At 40.4% G+C, this 21,944-nt stretch overlaps 2 protein-coding genes across 4 annotated transcripts in view; one reads left to right on the forward strand and one right to left on the reverse strand.

Moving 5' to 3' along the window:
• The first annotated feature begins 41 nt into the window (after positions 1-41).
• BORCS5 (BLOC-1 related complex subunit 5) overlaps positions 42-21,944 on the forward strand; it is a 103,058-nt gene continuing 81,155 nt past the window's right edge. The window contains exons 1-2 of one of the 2 annotated variants that reach the window (XM_084507014.1): positions 42-249; positions 3,351-3,460. The gene's annotated coding sequence lies outside the window, so the exon portion shown is untranslated. The remainder of the gene's footprint in view (positions 250-3,350; positions 3,461-21,944) is intronic. The other variant, XM_084507015.1, reaches the window with a different exon arrangement.
• Positions 14,949-21,862, reverse strand: MANSC1 (MANSC domain containing 1). Of its 2 annotated transcripts, none has more exons than XM_084507012.1 (3): positions 21,612-21,862; positions 20,713-20,850; positions 14,949-16,285 (listed from the first exon to the last, which is right to left on the reverse strand). In XM_084507012.1, the coding sequence occupies exons 1-3, from the start codon at positions 21,820-21,822 to the stop codon at positions 15,291-15,293; spliced, it is 1,344 nt and encodes a 447-aa protein (XP_084363138.1). In that variant the 5' UTR covers positions 21,823-21,862; the 3' UTR covers positions 14,949-15,290. The 2 variants fall into 2 exon arrangements, with proteins under 2 accessions (XP_084363138.1, XP_084363137.1); XM_084507011.1 differs by having other exon boundaries at positions 20,713-20,853.

A 21,944-nucleotide genomic window follows, 5' to 3' on the forward strand; every position in this document is an offset into this window, starting at 1 on the left:
CCATGCGCACGCACACGGCCGCGGCGGGACCCTCCGTGCCCGCTGGGGGCAGAAGGGGTCGTCCCAAATTCCTGCGGGGCCACTGCACCGCCTGGGGCTCTCCCCCGTTCTCTCTCCCTCCACGCCGCTTTTGGGGAGCAACGCGGATTGGAGAGACGCCGGCCCGGCAGGGACGGGACTACTTTCGGGCACGGAGCGGCAGCACAAAGACGGCTCCTCCTCCTCCTCTTCTTCCTCCTCCTCCTCCAGGTGAAGGCCGCCCCTCTGCTGCTGCTCCCTCCCGCACACCCGTTTCTTAGCGAAACGAGCAGCGAGCGCACCGCGACCCACGGGGCCGTGGCCACACAGCCTCGCCTGCCAAAAGGCGTCCCTCGCCTGCCTTGTGCGCCGCGGGAAACAGTCGCAGCTCCCTCGAGTTTCCTCCCGTTTTTTTCCTCCCCTAATCCGTTTTCCTGAACCTGCTTCAGGGGTTTTCCAGGGAAACACAGTGTCCTCCGGTTTTCCAGATCTGCTTCAGGGAGATTTCTCCAAGGAAAACCCACTTTCTCCAAGGAAAACCCACTTTCTCCAAGGAAAATCTACTTCCTCCAAGGAAAACCCAAGTCTGAATGCTCATGGCTCCCTGCCAGACTGTTAGAGCCCTTTGCTGGGGTGATGCTGTGGGGGTAGAGTGACTCAAAGCAAAATTTGAGGTCCTTGCCTCCTGAAGTCTGTACTATTCTCAAGGTTATTATAAACTTATGGAAATGTTTCACTTTTAATTTCATATCTGTTGAACATGTATTTTCATAGCTTTTCTTGTGATTACAGTAGGAGATAACATCTGGGCCAGATTAAAGGCCCAGGCGTCATAGACTGAGTCTAACATCAGGCTCCTGCAGTCATGTGATAATATCAGACTCTCAGGTTTTACTGGGGAGAGAAAAAAAAAAAAAGTTTTTATATAAAGAAATATATATCCAACCTTCAAGGTTGTTTACGTTTATTTATTTATTTTTTAAACAACTCAAAAGCAATACCTGCCTAGGGGCTGGTCTGCATTACAAAATGTTGTCCTTGACCTTCTCCCCGATGAAATAACCTCTGCCATGTCACCCGGGGAGATGAGCAAGCTCAAGCAAGATCCATATGAGGGAAAGGGCTTCCCATGCACAAATGTACCAGAAAGTAGATAAACCTCATCTTCCCCATGTCATCACAACCAGGTTTGCAGGGACAGGCAGAAGGAGCACAACATTCAATTTATTTCACTGATTGGAATCAGAGAGAAATAAAGAGGATTTTTTTTTCCTTATGCTACGTGCTCATAACTGTATGATTGATGATTAACTGCTTCTGGATAATTGCAAGTCTATAATGAATTCTTTGTATCTTAATAATGTAATGCATAGCTGAGGAAAACCTCAAGCCTGAACCCCTGAATCACACAACACATTTCTCTACATGCTGTTCCCCCTAGCATCTTATCTTTTTTTGGCTGGAAACACGTTGGTGTCTTGACTGTCTCCCTTGGGAGCCTGATCCCCTGCCTATTTGCTCTCACATCTTCCCTGCAGCCCAAGCTGGCTGGTTTTATTTTAAGCTTTCAGACATTATATGCTGTCACCCCTCATGCTGGTGCATTTCACCATTTTCCTATAATTCAAGCCCTTTCCTTTCCTGATAGGATTTCCTCTAAGTCATTTAATGATTAGAAGCTTCACTTGCCTCTGCCTATTCCCTTTTCTTTACACCCTTCCTAGAGACAGTCCTCATCTCTCTACTCAAGCCTAGGTAGCTTTTTTCAAACCCATTTTCTATTCAATGCTTTGGATTCAAGACTAAACCTCTGTTCTAACTGTTTGTTGGCTTTGCTTCTAGTTCATACACACAGATTTAACTCAGTTGTAGCAATTTTTACAAAGTAAAAGAGGAGGCAAGAATATCTCACAGAGAAAAGCCGCTGATAGAGGGGATTTCTCTGAAATGATTATGTTGCTTATTTGAGTTTAAAGTCAGAATGAAGTAAATGAGAGTAGAGAGGGAATGTTTATTCTGCTGGAGCTCATCTTGTTGGGTATGAGCATTTTTATTAACCTTATGAACAGAAATCTTCATTTGCTAGTTTGAATCCCATCAAAGGCTTCCATTGTCCAGAAGGCTACACAGCCTTCCCCTTCCCCCCAGACTTGGATGGTGATTCAATTATACAAGAGCTTTCACATAGATTTCTTTATGCTCAGGTTATTTCCCTGTTTTGGTTCCTAATGCAGCCTCACCAACAGTTCTGCCAGTCACAGAGGACAGCAAATAGAGGCAGCTGGGGCTCCTGGAACCAGTAGCAACAGCCAAGGTCTCTGCATCTTTGAATGGTGCCCTGGGTTCCAGGGAAGTCAGAGGGATCCTTTGTAGGACTGGGGCTAAAGTCCCTAATGAGCAAAAGCTGCTAGGAGAAGATGGCTGCTCAGCAAATGAATTTGTGGCTGCCCACATCACAGAAACCACTATCATAATTAGCTCTCTCACTGAATGTCTCAACAAGAATGAATGGGCATGGCGTGGTGAAATCCTGGTCCCTCTGAAGTCAATGGCAAAACCCTCACCGACTTCAAAAGGGCACAGATTCATACTGAAACTCTAGCTCAAGTCCTCTCTTGCCCCCAGCAGGAAAGACTGCAGCAAAGTAGCTTAGGAAATGGGACATGATGTAGTGATGACTTTGCCAGTGTTGTCTGCTAAAACCATTTCGCAGATATAATAAGACACCCTGACTCCCAGAATCATCGCCTTGCCATTTCACTTAGGTCATACAGTTGATATTCATAAACAAAAGTACTTCATCCAACTCTTTCCCAATACACGATCAGCTCTAAGAAATATGATATGCATGCCTGACAAGGTTTGTCCTGTTCCAAGAGCAATGGGTTCTCCATAGTGTTACTCTTTTGATGAAGAGAATACCTGATCATCATCTATCCCTTCTTAAAGTTCAGTAATAAGCCAAAATACTTTTTCCCCCACTTTCGCTCCCATACCATATTAACTGCATCTTTTCAACAGGACTTGGGCAACTTATGAGCGGACTTCTGTGGATTGATAGCCATTTCTCTATTCTGGAAATTTTCTCCAGGCTGGGAGACCTCATTTATCTTCACAGCTACTGGCTGCAGGGTTCCCCACAGTCTGTCAAAAAAGAAAAAATAGCACTGTTGCTACTTCTGTGGCAATTTTCCCCTCAAACATCTAATCAAGTCCCTTTTTTTATCATATCACAGAATTAGAATTTACTCTTCTCCTTGCTCTTCAGTACTACATATTTTTTTCCCCATTATGTGTAACACCCATTCTTTCTTTCCCATCTCCTCTTCCAGAAGATGTTGCCTGGTGCCCTGGATGAGAACTGCATTTCTTTGTGGCTGAAAACAGCCTTACAACAAAACTTCACAGAGGAGAAGGTGCTTGACTTCAGCTGAGCATACAGGTAAGCTTCCATTGGGAAGCCAGTGATAACCCCAAGGGGGAATATGAAATAGATGACTCCAAAGGCTTGGACATTTTCTTTACACCTTTCGAGGAGTGCTTGGGCTCCTGCTGATGGTATATCCAAGGTCAGGCTGTTCACCTACTACCTCTTTTCTCCTGTTACATCTCCCAGGGAGTTGAAAACAGCACAGCCTCAGGATACGCTCCTTCAGCTATAGTGTTTTCAGTGTGAACCACATAGGATTCTGATTTCAATTTGGCACTGCTCACCAGACCACAGGGCAAGTCCAATACTTTCCTTATGAATATTTAGCCATGGCTACGTTTCAAAGCCAAATTATAAAAAAATGTCATTTGAGAAAGTTATAGTTCTAAAATTTGTAAAGTACTGTAATGCTAGGTTGATACAGCTAAAACATCCTTTTAAAAGAGATTGCATTTCAGGCTGACAGACACCAAAACACTATTTCATTTTAGTTTGCTAAGATTTTCAAAAACAGTCAGCATCTGGGCTCTATTAACCATAATGTGCGTGCATTTTAAGCAACAGCAATTTAAGAATACTTCCTTTTCAGAACCCTTTCATGGAGCTCAGCATTTTGCAATTCACATCCACAATATTTACCAATTATGCTTTGCACTGTAGCCTTTGAAGTCTAAAAATTAGTTACTGGTAAAGGACTGTACATTTATTCACACTATTTTAGTCACAGGGATTAATGACTAGAGTTTATGCCTATGGTCAAGAAAGGTAAGTCACTGTGTCACAGTAATTAGCAATCATTCATGCAGCACTTCAATCTTTGTGCAATATACATTGTGACACACCATCAGTGTGTAGGAAAGAGCTCATTTGCAATATACTGAAATATTTGAAATAACCACTTCTGGGCTAAAGTGCAGTACTAGAGAAGTGCATGGGAAAGCTGCAGTTTATGACAGGGAAAGAGAATCATCCCTCTCCAATTCAAACTCTGGGGAGAATATTTATAAGTATATATTATATTTATATCTGTATCTTTATTTTATATATTTATATTTACCTAGTCTGCAATTCAGCCAAGACACTAAGCACCTCAAGAAAAAGGCTATGTGTCGTCAACCATGATACCACTTCAGAGGTTTTGTTTTTATTAGCTGTTAGACAAGTCCTCAAAATAGGCTAGACAATCAGGACGAGTTACTCGCACGCTTCCTCAGAGTAGAAAAGAGTGCCCTCTAATGGTTAACGTTTAATATCTACGATGTTACTGTTTAAGCGATTTGTAAGGTAAGATCACAAAAATGAGAGATGTTGTAGCAGTTTGCTATTTCAAGGAAAACCAAGATTATTTTTTTTTCTTCCTGGTTCCATCGCTACACTCCCTGGTAGAGTCCCTCTCCAGCTTTCTTTAAGGCCACTTTTATGGGTTAGATTAGGTAGCAAAACTGCAGGACCTAGCAAATTGCAGCCTTATCTACCTTGTTCCACATGACGTTTTCCATCTCAGGCTCTAGCCTCTCATCAGGGTAACATAGAATCATAGCATCATTAAGGTTGAAAAAGACCTTCAAGATCATCTGGTCCAACCATCCCCCTACCATCAATGTCACTCACTAAACCATGTCCCTAAGCACCATGTCCAACCTTTCCTTGAACACACCCAGGGACGGTGTCTACCATGATCCCCAATACCTTTTCTACAAACATCACTTCCCGCCATCTGGCTTCTAGCATCTACTAGTACATGAGATTTTCTTCTCTCCAGGTACAGGTCTCAGCATTTGCTTTTGTTGAACTGCATGATGTTCCTGTCAGCTCATTTCTCCAGCCTGCCATACTGAGATTATTTAATTTCCATAATGATTAAAATTTATTATTGCTGAAGAGTCACTGCAAAACACATGAATTGCTTAACATGTGAGTGAAAAAGTTCATACAGATGATCCATTGTTCACAATCCTTGCATTTTGGAGGAGTTTTCTTCAGACAAGGTCAAGTCCTGCAGATCCCATGCCCACTAGTGGCTGAAGAAAAACCTATGTAATCTTAAAATGCATCTTTCAGTTTAGATTCATCACAAACTACAAGGACAAAATCTTTACCTTTTCTTCCTTCCTTTCTTTTTCTGTCTTTCTCTTTTTTCTTTCATTTTCTGTCTCCTTTTCCCTTCCCTTCCCTTCCCTTCCCGAAATTGACGAATCACAATGCTGATAACAGTTTTTATTAGTCCTTGTTCACTTCATTTCAACTAGTGAAATACCAAGATAATTGACAGTGGTTGATTCTATAGTCTGTCCCTTTTAAACAGGCCTTGCCTCTTCACTTAGTGAATATCTGAATATATCTTAATATACTTAGTGAATTTCTGTTTTAATAGAATCATATTGATCTTTGAATCAGAGCTATAGGACTTGGGGGGAATGGCCAAATTATCTCCTCTGCCTCCACTATCAACTGGCAACAGCAATGTAAACACCTAAGCCTCTACAAAAAATATTTGAAATACAGGCACAGGATTGCAGAAAGCTCCACACGTGATACCCCTTGGCACTGGCTAAAATGTCTGCCACTGATTTCATTGTCTGCTAGAGAATGAATTAATATGGATTCTTAAACTTCCACTGTTTCTTTATATAAAGATTTCTGTGGTTTATGACCTGTAACTCATTCTTCATGTGATGAGGGATGGAAGATGTGATTATGTATGGCTGAAGTCTCATTTGCTGCTTTTCCATCTCCATTAGTTCTTTGAATAATTTCCTTACAGCGTGGACTTTGATAAAGACTCTACCAGTATGCCTGGCAATGAAATGTAGATAAGTGAGAAAGGAAAACACGGAGAAAGACCTCCCCACACACACATATACACCCAATATATTTATTAAAAGAGTTGTGCCTGCTATAAAGCTATTAATAAAGAATCATCATATTCAGTACTGGATTAAATAGATCCTATTTTCTCCTTTGAGGAAAAAAAAAAAAAAAAAAAAAAAAAGTGAAGCTATCCAATCAATTTCTCTTTTTTCCCTATTTCCCCACCTCTCCAACCAAGCCCACAAAGATAGTAGTTGGTCACATGGATCTTCAAATAAAAGACAGAGAATTGTGTTTGAATAGCCTTGACTCATAAAGCTCTTTCCAATGCCTTTTTCAGTGCCAGAGCTTTGCAGTTAATGCAACTTCTGCTAATTTTTTTCCTTACTACAATTGTGAAAAATCTAATACCTTTAGAATGATTTGAAAAGAGCTTACACAGAACAAAATCCCTATTTAATCTTAGCATATTAAGAAATCTTTTCTTTGAACAATACGTGTAAAATGCTATTTTCACCCAAACACTTTTCTTTTAAATAAAAAAACTCTACGAGTTGAAAGAGCTGCCAGTTTAGAGCCCTGTCTTCATTTGTGGTTTAGGAATCTTGGCACTTTAGGTGGGGGAAACATCAGTGAGGATATGTGCTTCCCATGGTACACTGTGGCAGTAAATTGCAAATCCAACATATCAAAGGTATCCTCCTAGTCACCATGTTAAAAACAAAAACAAACAAACAAAATGAAAACAATGGGAGCCAAAGACCCAAATCACTTAAGGATAGGCCAAATAAAAAATGTTTGTAGAACATTTATTTAGTCTTTGTTCTCTCTCCATCTACTGACCCACAGTTCTGCACATACTATAGCTTTTATGAAACAAGGTTTGGGTAATCTGCACTCGTTCTCTATTTAATCTGCTGAATGATCACAGTGTATAAGCAGAAGAGCTCTAGCTTTTGGCCTCGTTTGTTGCCCCAGCAGCCTTCCCAGTTTCTACACAGGAATTTTTCAGTACTCTACTATGCATCTGTCAGTTCTTTTTACTATTCTTTCTGATAGCTATGTGTGATGGCTTATACTTACATGAACACAAAACATTTGAGACTCCTGCCAACAACATAGCTGGAACACTTGTCATAGCTCTTTAAGACAAACAAAGGACAAAATCTGCTTTTTTCTGAGATTCTAGTTTTTTATTTCAGTAGATGCGGAAGGACTGCTTCATGAGTAAAAAGCACTCAACACTGCAGTGCTGGCTCCTCAACATACATATCACCTATTAATTGTTTTGTTGTATAGATGCTACTTCAAACAAATATTTCAAAGCAAACCTCTGCAAATACAATGGCAAATTCCTGTGTGTTTTTTTTTTTTTTTTTTCTCTGAGTGAAACTTCTATTCTTGAATGACATTAGCTCAACAATGGAACAGCTGTACAGAAAAAGAGGGTAAAAGTCACTGCTGTTGGTAATAGGGTAAAAACTTGAGTTGAGCTGAGTTAGAGATTTAAGCAAGACTTATTAAATTCTAGGTCAAACACCAAATGAGAAATATGAAAAGTCATTCCTGGAGTGAGCTATCTAGTTTCACCAGGCCTCTTAAGAGGCCTGTAGCCAAGGTAGTTGCTAATTGGGATTTAATCAACATTCAATCAGGTGAAAATAAAATAAAGGAAGAAAATGAAATCAGGGACAGTTACAAAGCTATAAATTTTACCCCAAACCAGACCTCATCTTTTAATTCACCTTTCAAGCCCATGTTTCTCCTACAGTCACAGCTGTACCACAGGTGTCAGCACAAGTACAAGAACCAGGGTCTCGCTTGGGGACAATTACCACTTGCCAGCTGATGCACGGTAACCTGATGTTGTGCAAGGTCATGGACCCCAGCTGCCACATCTACCCACTTCAATTCAGTCTGGATTGCTGCCCAGGATAACCTTCTTCTATGCTTCAAAATACCTGATGTTCTGCAGGGTCAGGAGACTTTCCAGACATAAGGAACTAAGCTGCAATTGAACTGCCTGTAGCATGCAGCATTTTTGTGATTGTTCTTCATGTCATTGTTAGTGTATGCAGACTAAGTTCCTGGAAATCACTTTAGTTACCACTTAATGAGGTAGCCATTGGAGAATTCTGCTGTCACCAGTGATACCCATTTTTGGCAACTGAAAAGACGTGGCATACTGATAAACCCACCCCTGAGATGGCATCTCCAGCAGATATCTGGAAAAGCTTATACGCTCCCAAATATAACATATGGATAGACTTCAGTGTTCAGACTTGTCACTTTTCAGAATATACCAGCCTTCACAACATTCACTTAAACGGCATATACCCTTGTTTTATATACTTGTCTGCATAGGAAAGCCACATTTGTATCTTGTTAAGTTTAGTAGTAAGCAGCATAGTGTGAGCTGTTCTCACTTGTTTAAAACTATACCTCACAAACAAATTATTTTGGGCCTTTCTAAAACAGAGTGTTCTGTAAAGGCAACATATATAGCATGTGCCAAATCTGGATTCTTTCCAGAAATAGTGCCTGATATATCACATGATGGAAAAACATTTGAACTCCTTATTTCATTCCCTGAAACAAAACAAGGAAAACATTGTCATTGTAAAATAATCAGAAGCAGATGGGAAAATTGTCTTCAGATTCTTTCATAACTTTTACCTCTGGGCTGAGAAGTCATGTCATCCTATAAGGGAATTGTTTTGGAAAGTTATGAGCCACTAAGTGGGAAGACTTGACTTAAAGCCATAAACAATGTGCAGGAGGACCTCCCACATTAATAAATGGGAATTGTGTGTACAAAGACAGTGCAGTGCATGGCCACTGAAGTACAGAGATCATCTCATTCATGACTTGCTTGGACTACTACACAGGAGAATTTCAGTAGTGTCAGTGGAACTGGGATTTAGGAGTAGGGAAAAAAAGGTTCTTTCATAAAACCAAACAGAAAAACTTACTCAGAAACTAACTAAACAGCAGGCAAGCCTATAGGTAGTCTGTGTCATAGCATTTCTCTACCACCTTCTTAGTACAAGAATAAAGATTTGAACTTTGTACAAATTTTCAATTTGTTCTTGAGAAGAGCTACAAACGTCACAATGTCAAAGCCTAAAAACCAGTGATCACATCATTCTTTTGTTATAAGTAGGGGGCACAGAGAAAACCCAGTGCTGCTCCCTGTGGCTTTCGAATGTTCAGCCAGAACTCTATGAAATTCAGCTGCTGCTCTGATGTGGCAGGTACCAAATTGCCTCTGCAAAATGCAGTCCATCCCTGTAGACAGACAGCCTCTTCATGAAGTTTAAGCTACCTCCAGAGGCTTCTGTGCAATAAATAAAATAAAATAAAATAAAATAAAATAAAATAAAATAAAATAAAATAAAATAAAATAAAATAAAATTAAATTAAATTAAATTAAATTAAATTAAATTAAATTAAAAAAAAAAAAAGAGTCCAAATTCAGGCCTGTAACAAAAAGTTATGCACTCCATGCATTACCAATAAAACATGTTAAAAAGAGCACGTAGCTGCCCTCACCATCCTAGCATTTTGAAGAAACACCTTTGTGTTCTTCAGAGTGACATCTCAAATGAACAAATGTGTCAAAACAGGTCTATGGTTTAGCCAGTCTAACCTACAACATCTTGAAATTTTTCTGGATGTTACCTGCCTGTTAAGTTTCTTTGAGAAAAGAATCTGTACACTACTTGAGAGTGCATAGATTACCTGACTAGTCCTGGGTATTTCTTCTGTTGTCAGTAGGTTGTAAATATTTATTTTCTTTTAAAAACAATGCAAAACAAGAGGAAGATTGATAAGAACATCCCAGACATGGTATATTCAAACTCCTTCTGGCACATGAGACAATGAAAGGACGGAAAACTTAATGCAAAACCCTCAGATTTTACTGGCCTTGAAGTAAGGTGGTAGGCAAAAAACAGTGATCAAGCATAGTCATATTGAAACTTAAAAATGCATTTATTCGTTGCTTATAATATCTACCAAGCACAAAGAGGAAGAAAAGCAGCAGTTGTATGCTTTGTATTTTGATATCCTCAAGTATAGAGGCCCAGGGAAGAAAGCAAATTTAGACTATGAGATTCAGCGTATCTAGGCTTCCTGAAGATGAAGAAAAATTTTCACTATATCCCAATACTTCAGGGGATCTATCCATCAAGGGGATGAGAACAAGTAATGGAAGTGCCCAGCAACCTGGGCCAATTTTGAGTGTGCCAGAGCACAAACTGGACCTCTGCTATAAGGGGTAGTAGGTGGAGACTGTTGGCTGTGGTAATGGCACTTTGCACTATCACCATGTATCTATCAGGTGTGTGTAGCAGCATAGAGAGTGGGGCAGTGGGTGTAAGCTGTTATCTAATGGTATCCTCAGATTCAAGTCCACTTGATTTAGCTGGTTAGTTAGTAATCGCTTGTTAATAGTTGGTTAGTCAGTAATTTTGGTCAGTCAGTTTGCTGATGACACCAAACTTGGAGGAGTTGTGGACTCAAATGAGGGCGTAAAGGCCTTGCAGAGGGATCTGGACAGGTTGGAGAGCTGGGCGATCACCAACCGCATGAAGTTCAATAAGAGCAAGTGCCGGGTCCTGCACCTGGGACGGGGAAACCCTGGCTGCATGTACAGACTGGGCGATGAGACACTGGAGAGCAGCCTAGAAGAGAGGGATCTGGGGGTCGTGGTAGACAGCAAGTTGAATATGAGCCAGCAGTGTGCCCTGGCAGCCAGGAGGGCCAATCGTATCCTGGGGTGCATCAAGAACGGCATCGCTAGTAGGTCAAGGGAGGTGATTGTCCCGCTCTACTCTGCGCTGGTGCGGCCTCACCTCGAGTACTGTGTGCAGTTCTGGGCACCACAGTATAAAAAGGACATGAAACTGTTGGAAAGTGTCCAGAGGAGGGCTACGAAGATGGTGAAAGGCCTGGAGGGGAAGACGTACGAGGAACGGCTGAGGTCACTGGGCCTGTTCAGCCTGGAGAAGAGGAGGCTGAGGGGAGACCTCATCGCAGTCTACAACTTCCTCGTAAGGGGTTGTCAAGAGGCAGGAGACCTTTTCTCCATTAACACTAGTGACAGGACCCGCGGGAACGGGGTTAAGCTGAGGCAGGGGAAATTTAGGCTGGACGTCAGGAGGGGGTTCTTCACAGAGAGGGTGGTTGCACACTGGAACAGGCTCCCCAGGGAAGTGGTCACTGCACCGAGCCTGTCTGAATTTAAGAAGAGATTGGACTGTGAACTTAGGCACATGGTCTGAACTTTTGGGTAGACCTGTGCGGTGTCGAGAGTTGGACTTGATGATCCTTAAGGGTCCCTTCCAACTCAGGATATTCCATGATTCTATGATTCTAATTTACTCAAAAGAATCCTATGCATAAACATTTCTTACTCCTACAGGAATTACAATAAACCAAAGCACTATTTGGAGAAAACATGCTGTTAGGAGTTCGCAGCCCCTTAAGGTAGTGATGGTGTGCTTTTCTTATCCATCTCAAATAGATCTGCAATTTAGCTTGTTATTTCTTTATGATTGTTTGCAGTGGCTATAAAATTTGTGCTTTCTATTTGCTTTAGTGTATAACACCACAAAACAGTTTTGTTCATGTCAGTCTGTGTTTACACATCTCATGGTTGCTCAGCACTGTAAAATCTTTACATGAAACAAGCAGCTAAAGCATTTATGACACTTTCCAGATGGTTAAAGTCAGTCAGCTTTTGGTCTTGTGCACTAACATAACTGGTTGCATTCAGAAAGAGCCACCCCAAGTTAGTCTTCATATCACACTGACTGATGATCATGTTACATGATTACAGTTTTATTTTTATGTTTTAAGTAAGGCACTATTGTTTATTGCCAGGGTGGGAAGATTACCCCTTATTTTCTCCCTACTACAAGTAGATCTGTTAAGTTTCTAAACCATCTGCAAAAACTCGTTACTGCATGATCATTTCATATCAGAGAGAATGGTGCACTTTTAAGATCATAGGAGCTGTCAATGGAAAAAGAGTGCACAGAAATTTTAAATAAGCAGTGTTGAAAAGCATAACAAATTGGGTGAAGTTTTACAATTAGTCCAACTCACTCCTTTCTCTTTCATAACACAGCAGCATTACCAACACAAATAAATAAGCTCAAAAACGCATATAATTATCACAGCTAAAAGAATGATTATGGGAAATCTCTCTCCTGCTCTATTAACTGACAATGCCAATTGTTCACTACTGCTATATGATGTAATAAGAAGTTTAAAAAGTGTGTATATATAATTCTCCACCAAGAACCTTCCCATAAACAAAATAGTTTTCTTATAAAACACTTATGCAATGAAATAGTCTTTGATTGGAAAGTTAAAAAACGATATAGTTAAAACATTTTTAAACTGGCATCCTCAAATTTGCCAATTCTAGTTAATAAGCTGTTGTTGCCCTCTAGTGCTCAAACACAGCTTGGAAAATCCACAACGGAATGATCCAGGCAGATCACCTAGCAATTCCCTGTTTGGTCTTAATCCAAGACAAATGAGTGGCAAACACAAAATAAAATAAAGTGTTTTTGTACACCTACCTAGAACATACTTTTCTCAAGCTTTTTTTTATTTTTTTTTATTTTTCTTGTTTGTTTTTCTGTAAGAATACTTAAGAACGTTTGTTGTGCTCTGCTTTCTCACTGAATTAGTCGTGCTACACATGCAGCTCACTGCTTTGCTTCTGCCATTCGAAGTGCTTGATATATGTTGGGTGCTTGGGTTGGAGGGCAATGTTTCTGATGATATTAGCCAAATTCAGGTCTAGTGCTCTGAATGACCCCGAGATATGTCTGCCTGCCTTCTCTTGAATCTATCTCTGCTGTACTGTACTGCATCAATTACTGCCAAACATCTCCCCCTCCAACAAATTAGTTATTACAGCCAAAATGCACAGTGAAGATTCAGGGGTCATTCTCAATACCTCTCCTGTAATAAGTTGTTGTGATGTCATATGCAATGTAGAAGGCTTCTCACTACACTGTAATTCTTTTTAGAGAAAACTTAACCTCAGATCTGTGCCTACATTTTCCAGCCCACAACTGAGCCTAGTACTTACCATTTTATTAACTTATTTCCCAGAAATGTTTTTCCTCCTCATCATGTTCCTTGATCACAAACCTTTGAAAATACCTAACAAAAATAAATAAATAAATAAAGCAAAGAAACTGAAGTTAAACAAACCGTACGCAACAGACAAGCCAATGAACTTGAGATACTTTTGAAAATTTGTTCACTTTTAAGAGGTTATCCAGATTTTTTTTTAACTTAGGTATTATCAAACGTAAGCAATGCAGAAGACTGATGTTTTTGTACCTACAAAGCAATGTGCAACCTCCGTATAGTAAGAATTCAACTTCTTGACATAAGGAGCACTGACTTGTCTTTGATCTTTGAATAACAGAAATTTCAGAGAATTTTCTGCATAAAGTTATTGTTAGAGCTTTCAGAAAACTTGCCTTAAGGGCATTTTTGGATCTTGACTGCTTCCCACTGCACTAAGCTTGACAGATCTAAGAACCTCTTGGACGTGAGTCACTTTTCATATTTTGTAGTAGATTTATTTCCTTGTATTCAGGAGGCACCCTTCCTTCTCTATCTTGATATTTGTAGTTATGCTGCCTGCCACACAGATACTTTGATATCTAGTGTTTCATTCTAACAACAGATTTAGACGGGGAGGTGGGGGTGAGTGCAGTGAATAGTATGACCTGAAGGTTGTGTAGCACACATCAGATGTGCACAGATACTCACTTGTCTCTTGTTCCAGAGGCAAGGAAATATAGATTAGCTGTGCTTATTAGCAGTCATATGAATATGACCCCAGAAGTAAAAAAAGGTGTACTTTGAGAGCAGTGAGAGCTCTACAAGTTCAAGAGGGACAGAAAGTCTGGCTGTGTTGCAAACAGCTCTTTTGAGAGCCACTAGCCTGGTTAGGGAAGTAAAATGCTAGAAGCAGAAAGATAATGCAAGCTTGTTCATCTGTTTCTGTGACTATAGGAAACATCATTGAGGTTAGGACCCTTGTACAACATAGTTTTCCTTTAGAACTCTCTTAGTTACCTTCAATCTCTGTAGATGTTCAGAAACAGGAGACCACATCTTTTCTGTATCTTCTGCCAATAATACAGCTGTTGTCTTTGCTCAGTTCCCCCACAAGTTTCCATCTGCTCTACAATCAGACATTGAATCTCAACTGTTATGGGCTTAGGTATATCAGAACAGATTCTTTCCTGTGCATATATTGAGCTTATCACTTGCCTTTTTCCAATTTATTTTATATGATAAGATTTTTTGACACATGCTGCAAAAAACTCAGCGTGCTGGAGGGTGGTGATCTCTTTGGAAAAGGCAAACTCAAATTTGCAGCATGCGGTTTTAAGGATAGCTTGTGATGTATGCAGGCAAAAGCAGTCAGGATACACATCAATAAACTAAATGCAGCTAAGGAAAGTTAAGTACAGAGTAAAAATTGTAGTATATTTAAAACCATTTGGATGCAAAACTCTGCCACCAAGTACTCCTTTAAGGCCCAGATACAATAAATAGGATGTCAGATACAGTTGCACAATGCCAGACAATTGCGTAACACATTAATAAAATAAACTGGGGGCAAATAGATTTGAAAATGCTCATGCACTGCACAGATACTCGTTTTATTAGGTTTACTAGGTTTACTTATGTTACTCTAGTCACAGAACATACTCATAAAATGTTTTTCTCCTTAAACATAAGAACTTTTTTGCTTAATTTGGACTTGAGTGTTTATTTTTAGAATTTAGTAATAAATCAAATTATAGACATTATATTTCAGCATAGATATGGCAGTTCTCTCCCCACCAAACCCATCTGCTGCTTTCCCATTAGTGACCAAAAAAAGAATACATCCTCTTCTAAGATTTAAATATTTCCTATTCAGTCTCAAAGTAGTTCTCTCAAAGATGAGAAATGCTCCTAAAAATTTATTCCCCTTGCCCCATCATACATCAGCATACATTCCATTGATCAAGTAATCCAGCCTGGTATAATGTCTCTTCTGAAGAGATTCATGCATTTTCTTCCCCATGAATGTAATAACTAGTAGCAAGAATATCACCCCCAAAAGTAAAGCTGCTACAAGTTTGTTTTTGTCTTCCAGCTGAAGGACACCTTTCCTTCTTAGTGCACTCTCTGACAGGTAACTTTCTGAATCAGATGGGTCATAATCCTGACGGTTGTTTTGGAAAGCTATGGGAGAACCACTAGTAGACGGGACAAAGTCTGAAAAAGAGAGGAGTGTAACGTGGCTGGTATCATTGGAAGAGACAACTGTTGGCTCAGGAGGGATGGCTGAAGTTCTGCGCCTTGATGTGGCAGTAGCTAGGCTGGAATTTGAGGTCACCCGCTTGGTTGCAGAAGTAGAAGCAGAAATTGTGGGATTGCAAAAAGGAACATGAGTAACAGCAGTGCTGGCAGCAGAGACACCATGTTCAACTCTAGCAGTTGCAGTATGCATGAAGGTAGCCCTTGTGGTAACAGCACTAGATTTAGCACCATCAGGAGGTGGAGAAGTTGTATGAGATTCCACTCTGGTGACACCTGTAGGCAGAGGAGACATGGTAGTACTGCTGGGTCCAGGAACACCAGACTGAGTGCTGGGGAGCAAAGCAGAGGGGTTTCCAGTTTGAACATTAGAAGACATATTTGGTGGCAGATTAATTTCTTTCTGCTTTGGGATGGGGTCTAAGCTCTCAAGATTGTTGGCCACTTGTGATTCAGGAAAAACTGTATGAAATTCAATATTGTCTAAATGTTTATCCACGTGGTTTGGGAGTTCAGATGCTTGCTGAAAGACAGATTGCTGCAAAGCAGTGGTATGATTCTGATGGCTAGTCAGACTGTGAGAAATATAGGCTCCAGCATCCAATGGCAAAGAGTATTCATTCAAATGAAAGTTCTCGTTTTTGAGGGAAGTGTCCTCTAGGGCATATGTGTCTGGAAACAGAAATGAAATATCAGTATTTAATGACAGAATCTATTTGTGATTACCACAGGCTTATTCTAGTTACTTATATTTCATAGTAAGAGACATACCAGGGAGCTCCAGAAAGTAATGACTAATCAAACTGAAGCACCAAAATCTTTTCTTTAAAATATGCAGTAACTTTTAAATTCTGTCATAAGACCTGTCAGCCCCAAGCATGGACGCACCAGACTGTGACTGCAGCTTCTTACAAAATTTGCATATAGAGAGCAATCATCCCAATGTGATTTTTATACTCATATAACACGCATGTGTTTATTTAGAGGTGAAAAATAGAGTGAGTAAGCCCATTGCCTTTAAACCATTCTACAATCTGTCAATTAAGTAGATATTACCAACCTCACTTTTGTCAGATGTAAGCACTTCCACCTACCCAAGATAGTTACATACGCCCCTTTCTTGTTATATCCAAACACCCCATGATTGTTGGATAGAATTCACTTCACATACCATAATTGTCTGATGATACAAGGTGGCAATAATATCCCCGTTTTATAGACCGGGACCAGAGCAAAGAGTCTGAGTGACTTTCCCAAAATCTTTTAAGAAAACAATGGCAACCTAGATGTCATGATGACGTCTGTTAAGGTCCAGGGTCTCCTGGAATTAGCATCTGTGAGTGCTTTGCTGCACTTAACTGTACTTTGCTGTGATTTCATTCACATGACTGTAACGTTATGATATTTTACTACACAGATGAAGTGTCCTTGGGGCTTCTATTTACAGACAAAGTAGGAATAGTTCATAATTTCTCTGAGATTTTTCATCCTCAACTGTAATAAAATGGTTTGTATTCCTGCATCTGGATGGTGCAGAGCACCAATCCAGGCTTATTCACTTTGCAAAATACATTTCTGATCAAAGTACATGGCCAACGAGGAACATAAGATTGAATGCTTCTCACATAGCAAACTTGTTAAATGAACACTGCCACAAAAAAAAAAAAAAAAAAAAAAAAAAAAAATTAAAGAATCTAATATCTTGCTGAGAGAATACAAACAAATTAATGGTTGGACTTTATGACCTTTGAGGTCTTTTCTAACCTAAATGATTCTATGATTCTGTGGAACGTTGCACAAGTTCTCTAAATGTATGGTAATGACAGTGAATTCTATTTTTCCAGAATCAAAGTAAAATATACTTTTCTGTATAAATCCAGCTATATTTCAAGAGTTTACTAGTCCAATTTGCCCTGTTAGAGAGTTATAGGAGTCCCAACCGTACTACTCAGTGCTAAGGAACAAGCAGTCAAAGAAACTTGTTGCTATCAGATCTCCAAATGTCCACTCCTCCACTTCCTCTCCCCAGCCTCCACCCCCAAACTGTACACATACTGATCTGTAGGAAAGACTTGGGTTCCTGTTGCCATGCTAGAAGAAGGACACTGCTCTAAGAGTCTCTGAGGTATCTGAAGTAGACTGCACATTACCATTTCTCCAGCAGTCAATGTATATTGCTTCCAACCCAGGTGGACGAACATCAGTTAATGGAATTTGGAAGCAGGACAACAGCTTTCTGTAACAGAAATTCAATACAATTGATAATCTTAGCTGTTATCTGGTTCTACACAGATACGAAAGAGAGACTTTGGGCAAGCATGAATTCTTAAAAGGACTGGCTAACTGGCACAGGTCATGTCTTCATTGTCATCATTCAGCAGCCTCCCAGAACGTTTAAGAGGGAATGTGCTCTCCCTGTAGTTCAGACTCACACTCTTGTCTTTTACAGAAACAAAGACATTTATTAACTGCACTGGAATTGAAATAAATAATAACAATAATAAAAAAGTCCATGATATTCTCATTGTCACTTCCTTCTCAACTAGGAACTCGTATCTAGATGGATGGATTTATTTCAGTTTTATTGTACATACACAGAAGCCTAATTGGCTGCTGTTGTAAGACTCCTCCAAAAAACAAAGTGGAAAAACAAAATGAAACACCCCCTCCACAAATGGAAGTGCTTTAAATAAGAGTACAGCATTTTGAACCATAGATATCCATTTTTATCCTAACCTTCTAGTTGGGCGCCAGTTAGTTAGCAAAGTAAAATTCTAAACAGAGATAATAGACTCCAACCACAAGGTCTGACTTACAGGAAAAAAATAAACAACAACAAAAATATTTTTTCTTAGAAAGTGGCTTTAAATAACAAAATATTCAGGCATTACAAAATAAGAAACTGAAATGACTCTCAGCTGTGTCTGCAGTTCTGAACACATTTTCCCACCAGTGAGGAAATGACCTGTCACAACCACTGAGCAAGCCAACAACTCCTTTTTCCCCCGTTCCCAATGCACTCCCATGGCTTCATCCATAAGCTTAAATAAATTGATGTAGTGTGACAACTACAAGTACTTGCAGCATGCTGTGTGATCTTCAGTTCGCTCACCTGGACAACAGCTAAGAAAGCACGGAGCATTCACGCAGCATTCAAAAGACCAAGTGTGAGGGCAGCATGGGGAAGCTAAGCTGAGAGACCTGTACAGGAGTTAAGTATCATTGCTATTCTACGGCACTCAGATTAATTAATCTAACTGCTTGTGTTAACTAATTCCACTCCACAGATATCAAATCAAACACTTTCTCTGTCTCCATTTTAGACTACAAGCTCCCAAACGCAATTGCCAACAAATGTTGTGTTAGGTACAGATGTGGTGCTAGCACAGATACACGTGTTGGTAAGAAAGAACAAGGGCACTATACAAGTCAACCTTTAAAAAGAGATTGAAAAAAACCACAGTGGTCCTGGTGACATCTCAAAGCCAGTAAACTGTATTAGAAAACAAACCTTAGGTGTCAATCTTAAAAACAAAATAAACACCTCCTGAGCAGACTTCTGATAGAATCTACGGGTGTTGCTTGGCTATCTCAGCAGAGTGGAAAAAGACAGCTCCACAAAAGTACATGAACAGCAGAAACCAGATTTCCCCCCCCACCTCCTGCACTAGCTCTTTGCAACTGGAATCAGGAAATGTTTTACTTCCCAAGTTACAGGCTGTTTCCAGGAGTTAACAAGTTGCAGGAATAGTTTAAAAGAAGAAAAAGGAAAACTTTACTATTAACACTACTTCAGTATTTGAAGTTATTTCTTAGCAACAAAGTATTTCACCCCTTTTAGTTCCTGTTTTGGTGTAACCACCTGGAGATTCTCATTTTAAAAACCAAATCTTTAAATGTTTGTCATTAAGAACACCACTCAGGTGCTACATCTGAAAGCTTACTAGGGACCTAAGGTAAATAAGCTAACAGCATCTTTTTGGTTAACATTAAATGAGCATTACACCTATATGCTGGACAAAAGCACAAGCACAATTACATGCCTTGTTTCTTTGCATTCCGTGTGTTCTTCTAGGGTAGAAAGAGCCAGAGCAATAAATGTGGTTGTAGTGATAATTTTACATGCAATCCATTTGTTGCACACCACTTTTGCTCAGTTCCTGTGTGACTGTGCCCACACAAAAGTATTTGGTAATATTATGTGAATAATCTTGCTACATATCCTGCTGAAAACTTTATAGTTTCTTGTGGAAAAAGTTCTCTTTTTCAGTAAAAGTTCAGACTCTTGCCTTACTAAGTTTCTGCTCTCTCAAGAAGCCACACTGAAACCACCTTGTGAACTCTTGGCAGGAGGACAGTCTAATTATCAGCTTCTTATCTGAGCTGCTTCTTATCTGAGCTGTTCAGACTGGTCTGGTGCAAGTCAATGCCAGTCTACAAGTAAGACTTGCTATTAAAAATCTCATAGCACATGACAGATAATGAGAAATTTGTGAGCGTACAGCCCACATGCCATAAAGCTTTGATTTTGATCAGTTTGCATCTGTGCTTCAGGTTCCCTAACTGAAAACAGAAAATAACGATTACTATCGCCAATTATTCACTAACATCACAGTGGGGCTCTGAGGCTTGCCTAATATTTGCTTGCTGTTTCTGCTTGCATCTATATGGTACTCATCAGTGTTGCCTGAATCCTTTGAATACACAGACAGCTACAAGGGCATCATATTTCTATTGCTTTCAGCAATACTCTTCAGCATTATGTACAGGAAATTGTCCTTGACTAGAATACATCAAGATGGAAGAAGCCTTTTTGTTTTAAGCAAAGGAAAACTATTAAGAATTATGAACCTAATATGAAGGAATTTCATAATGGTTGGGTTGTTATTCCAGCCAGGAAGTTGGGCTCACACAGGTGCGCACCAAACACTTGCCTATCCATCTCCTACAGAGCAAAGAATGACGTTGTAAAATTAGAATGCTTTGTTTAGAAAATTTTACTAAAAATACAACCCCCAAACATTACCCAGTCACTACTGAAAAGACACTGAGGCAAAGGCAATCTAGTGTGGGGAGCAGTGTCTTTTCCTATTATTTACCTCGAGCAATTTTGTAGCTAACAAATCCTGCTGCAGGTTTCATTGGACAGGCCTCTGTGCTTGGGCAGTAAAACAGGTAGCAGTTTGGATGTGTCTTTGTCCCTCGAGCATCAAAGATCATGAAGTTACACTTCTTGTCTCCTGCAAAACAATATATATGTATTTCAGCAGCAAGAACCTTTATAGCATCTTAATAATAAGTTCTGGTTAAGTTTTCCTCATGTGTTGAGAAGGAAAACTACTAAAATGTAACATCAATAAAGAAAAACTACAACATATAATATTCCTACAAGAAAAACAACTCAAGACTGGAAAAGAATGGCCAAAGGCCAACATGTGAAACGTCACACCTTCCTCTTCCTGTGCAGAGGAACACGAGGAAACAATGAGTCTAATCTCTCATTCTCCCTTCATACATACCACGTTGGCACCACTTTACGTAACAAGTTTTTGCTTACAAATTGTGATAAATCTGAAAACCTCCCCAGTATACTTGTGGATATACACAGCTCCCATCCTATTGGGGACACTTTCAACTGGCTTCTTTTCTACTTGCTGCTGTGCCTCATACCACTCTAAAAGCCTGATGGAAAAAAACAAACAAACAAACAAACAAAACAGTTTCAGAGGAGCATAAGCACTCTCATTTTTGGCTATAATGAACGTAGTACAAACTGATGGTTACTTCGCAGAGTGTCTGCTGAATCGTGATGATGCTTGGCTTTGGGGAGCCTATGTGGTTGCAGCACGTAAAACGACCTCCGTTCCTGGACTGCAGTTATTTTTCCTGAGCACTCTGGTATCAGCAATCTACTATCACATGAAGCCAGGCAGGACAGCAAAGTAATTCCCTAGCTGCTCACAAGCAGTAACAGAGAAAGGCAGAGAGGGTCCCTTACCTGGTAGCCCTTTTCCCAGGCAGCAAGCCCGCATACACGCCTCCGGAGCCGACGCGTACACCGGCTCCGCTCCCCTGATGCCTGCGGGGAGGGCGAAGCTGATGTCGACGATGGCGTTCTCCTCTTTTTCCGCCGAGCAGCCCTGGCCGAGGGCCGGCCGGGGCGCCAGGCAGGCGAGGAGCAGGAGCCGGAGGCCGATGCCCGCCGACATGGCCGCCCCACGGGGCCCCAGGGCCGGGAGGAGGGACGAGGGCCGGCCGGGGGCCGCCGCCTTTCCCCCCGCCCCATCTTGCCCAGCTACCGCTTTTCCTTTGGACGTTTTCAGCTCCTCCT

The sequence above is a fragment of the Aythya ferina genome (genome assembly GCF_964211825.1).
Source record: "Aythya ferina genome assembly, chromosome: 1".
NCBI lineage: Eukaryota > Metazoa > Chordata > Aves > Anseriformes > Anatidae > Aythya > Aythya ferina.

Excerpts from the sequence above, each read along its gene's own strand:
- MANSC1 (XM_084507011.1), bottom strand. The coding sequence starts at position 21,822 with ATGTCGGCGGGCATCGGCCTCCGGCTCCTGCTCCTCGCCTGCCTGGCG. Across the intron at positions 20,854-21,611 it reads CCTGGGAAAAGGGCTACCAG|GAGACAAGAAGTGTAACTTC; the intron begins GTAAGGGACCCT and ends ATTGTTTTGCAG. Across the intron at positions 16,286-20,712 it reads TAGCTACAAAATTGCTCGAG|ACACATATGCCCTAGAGGAC; the intron begins GTAAATAATAGG and ends TTCTGTTTCCAG.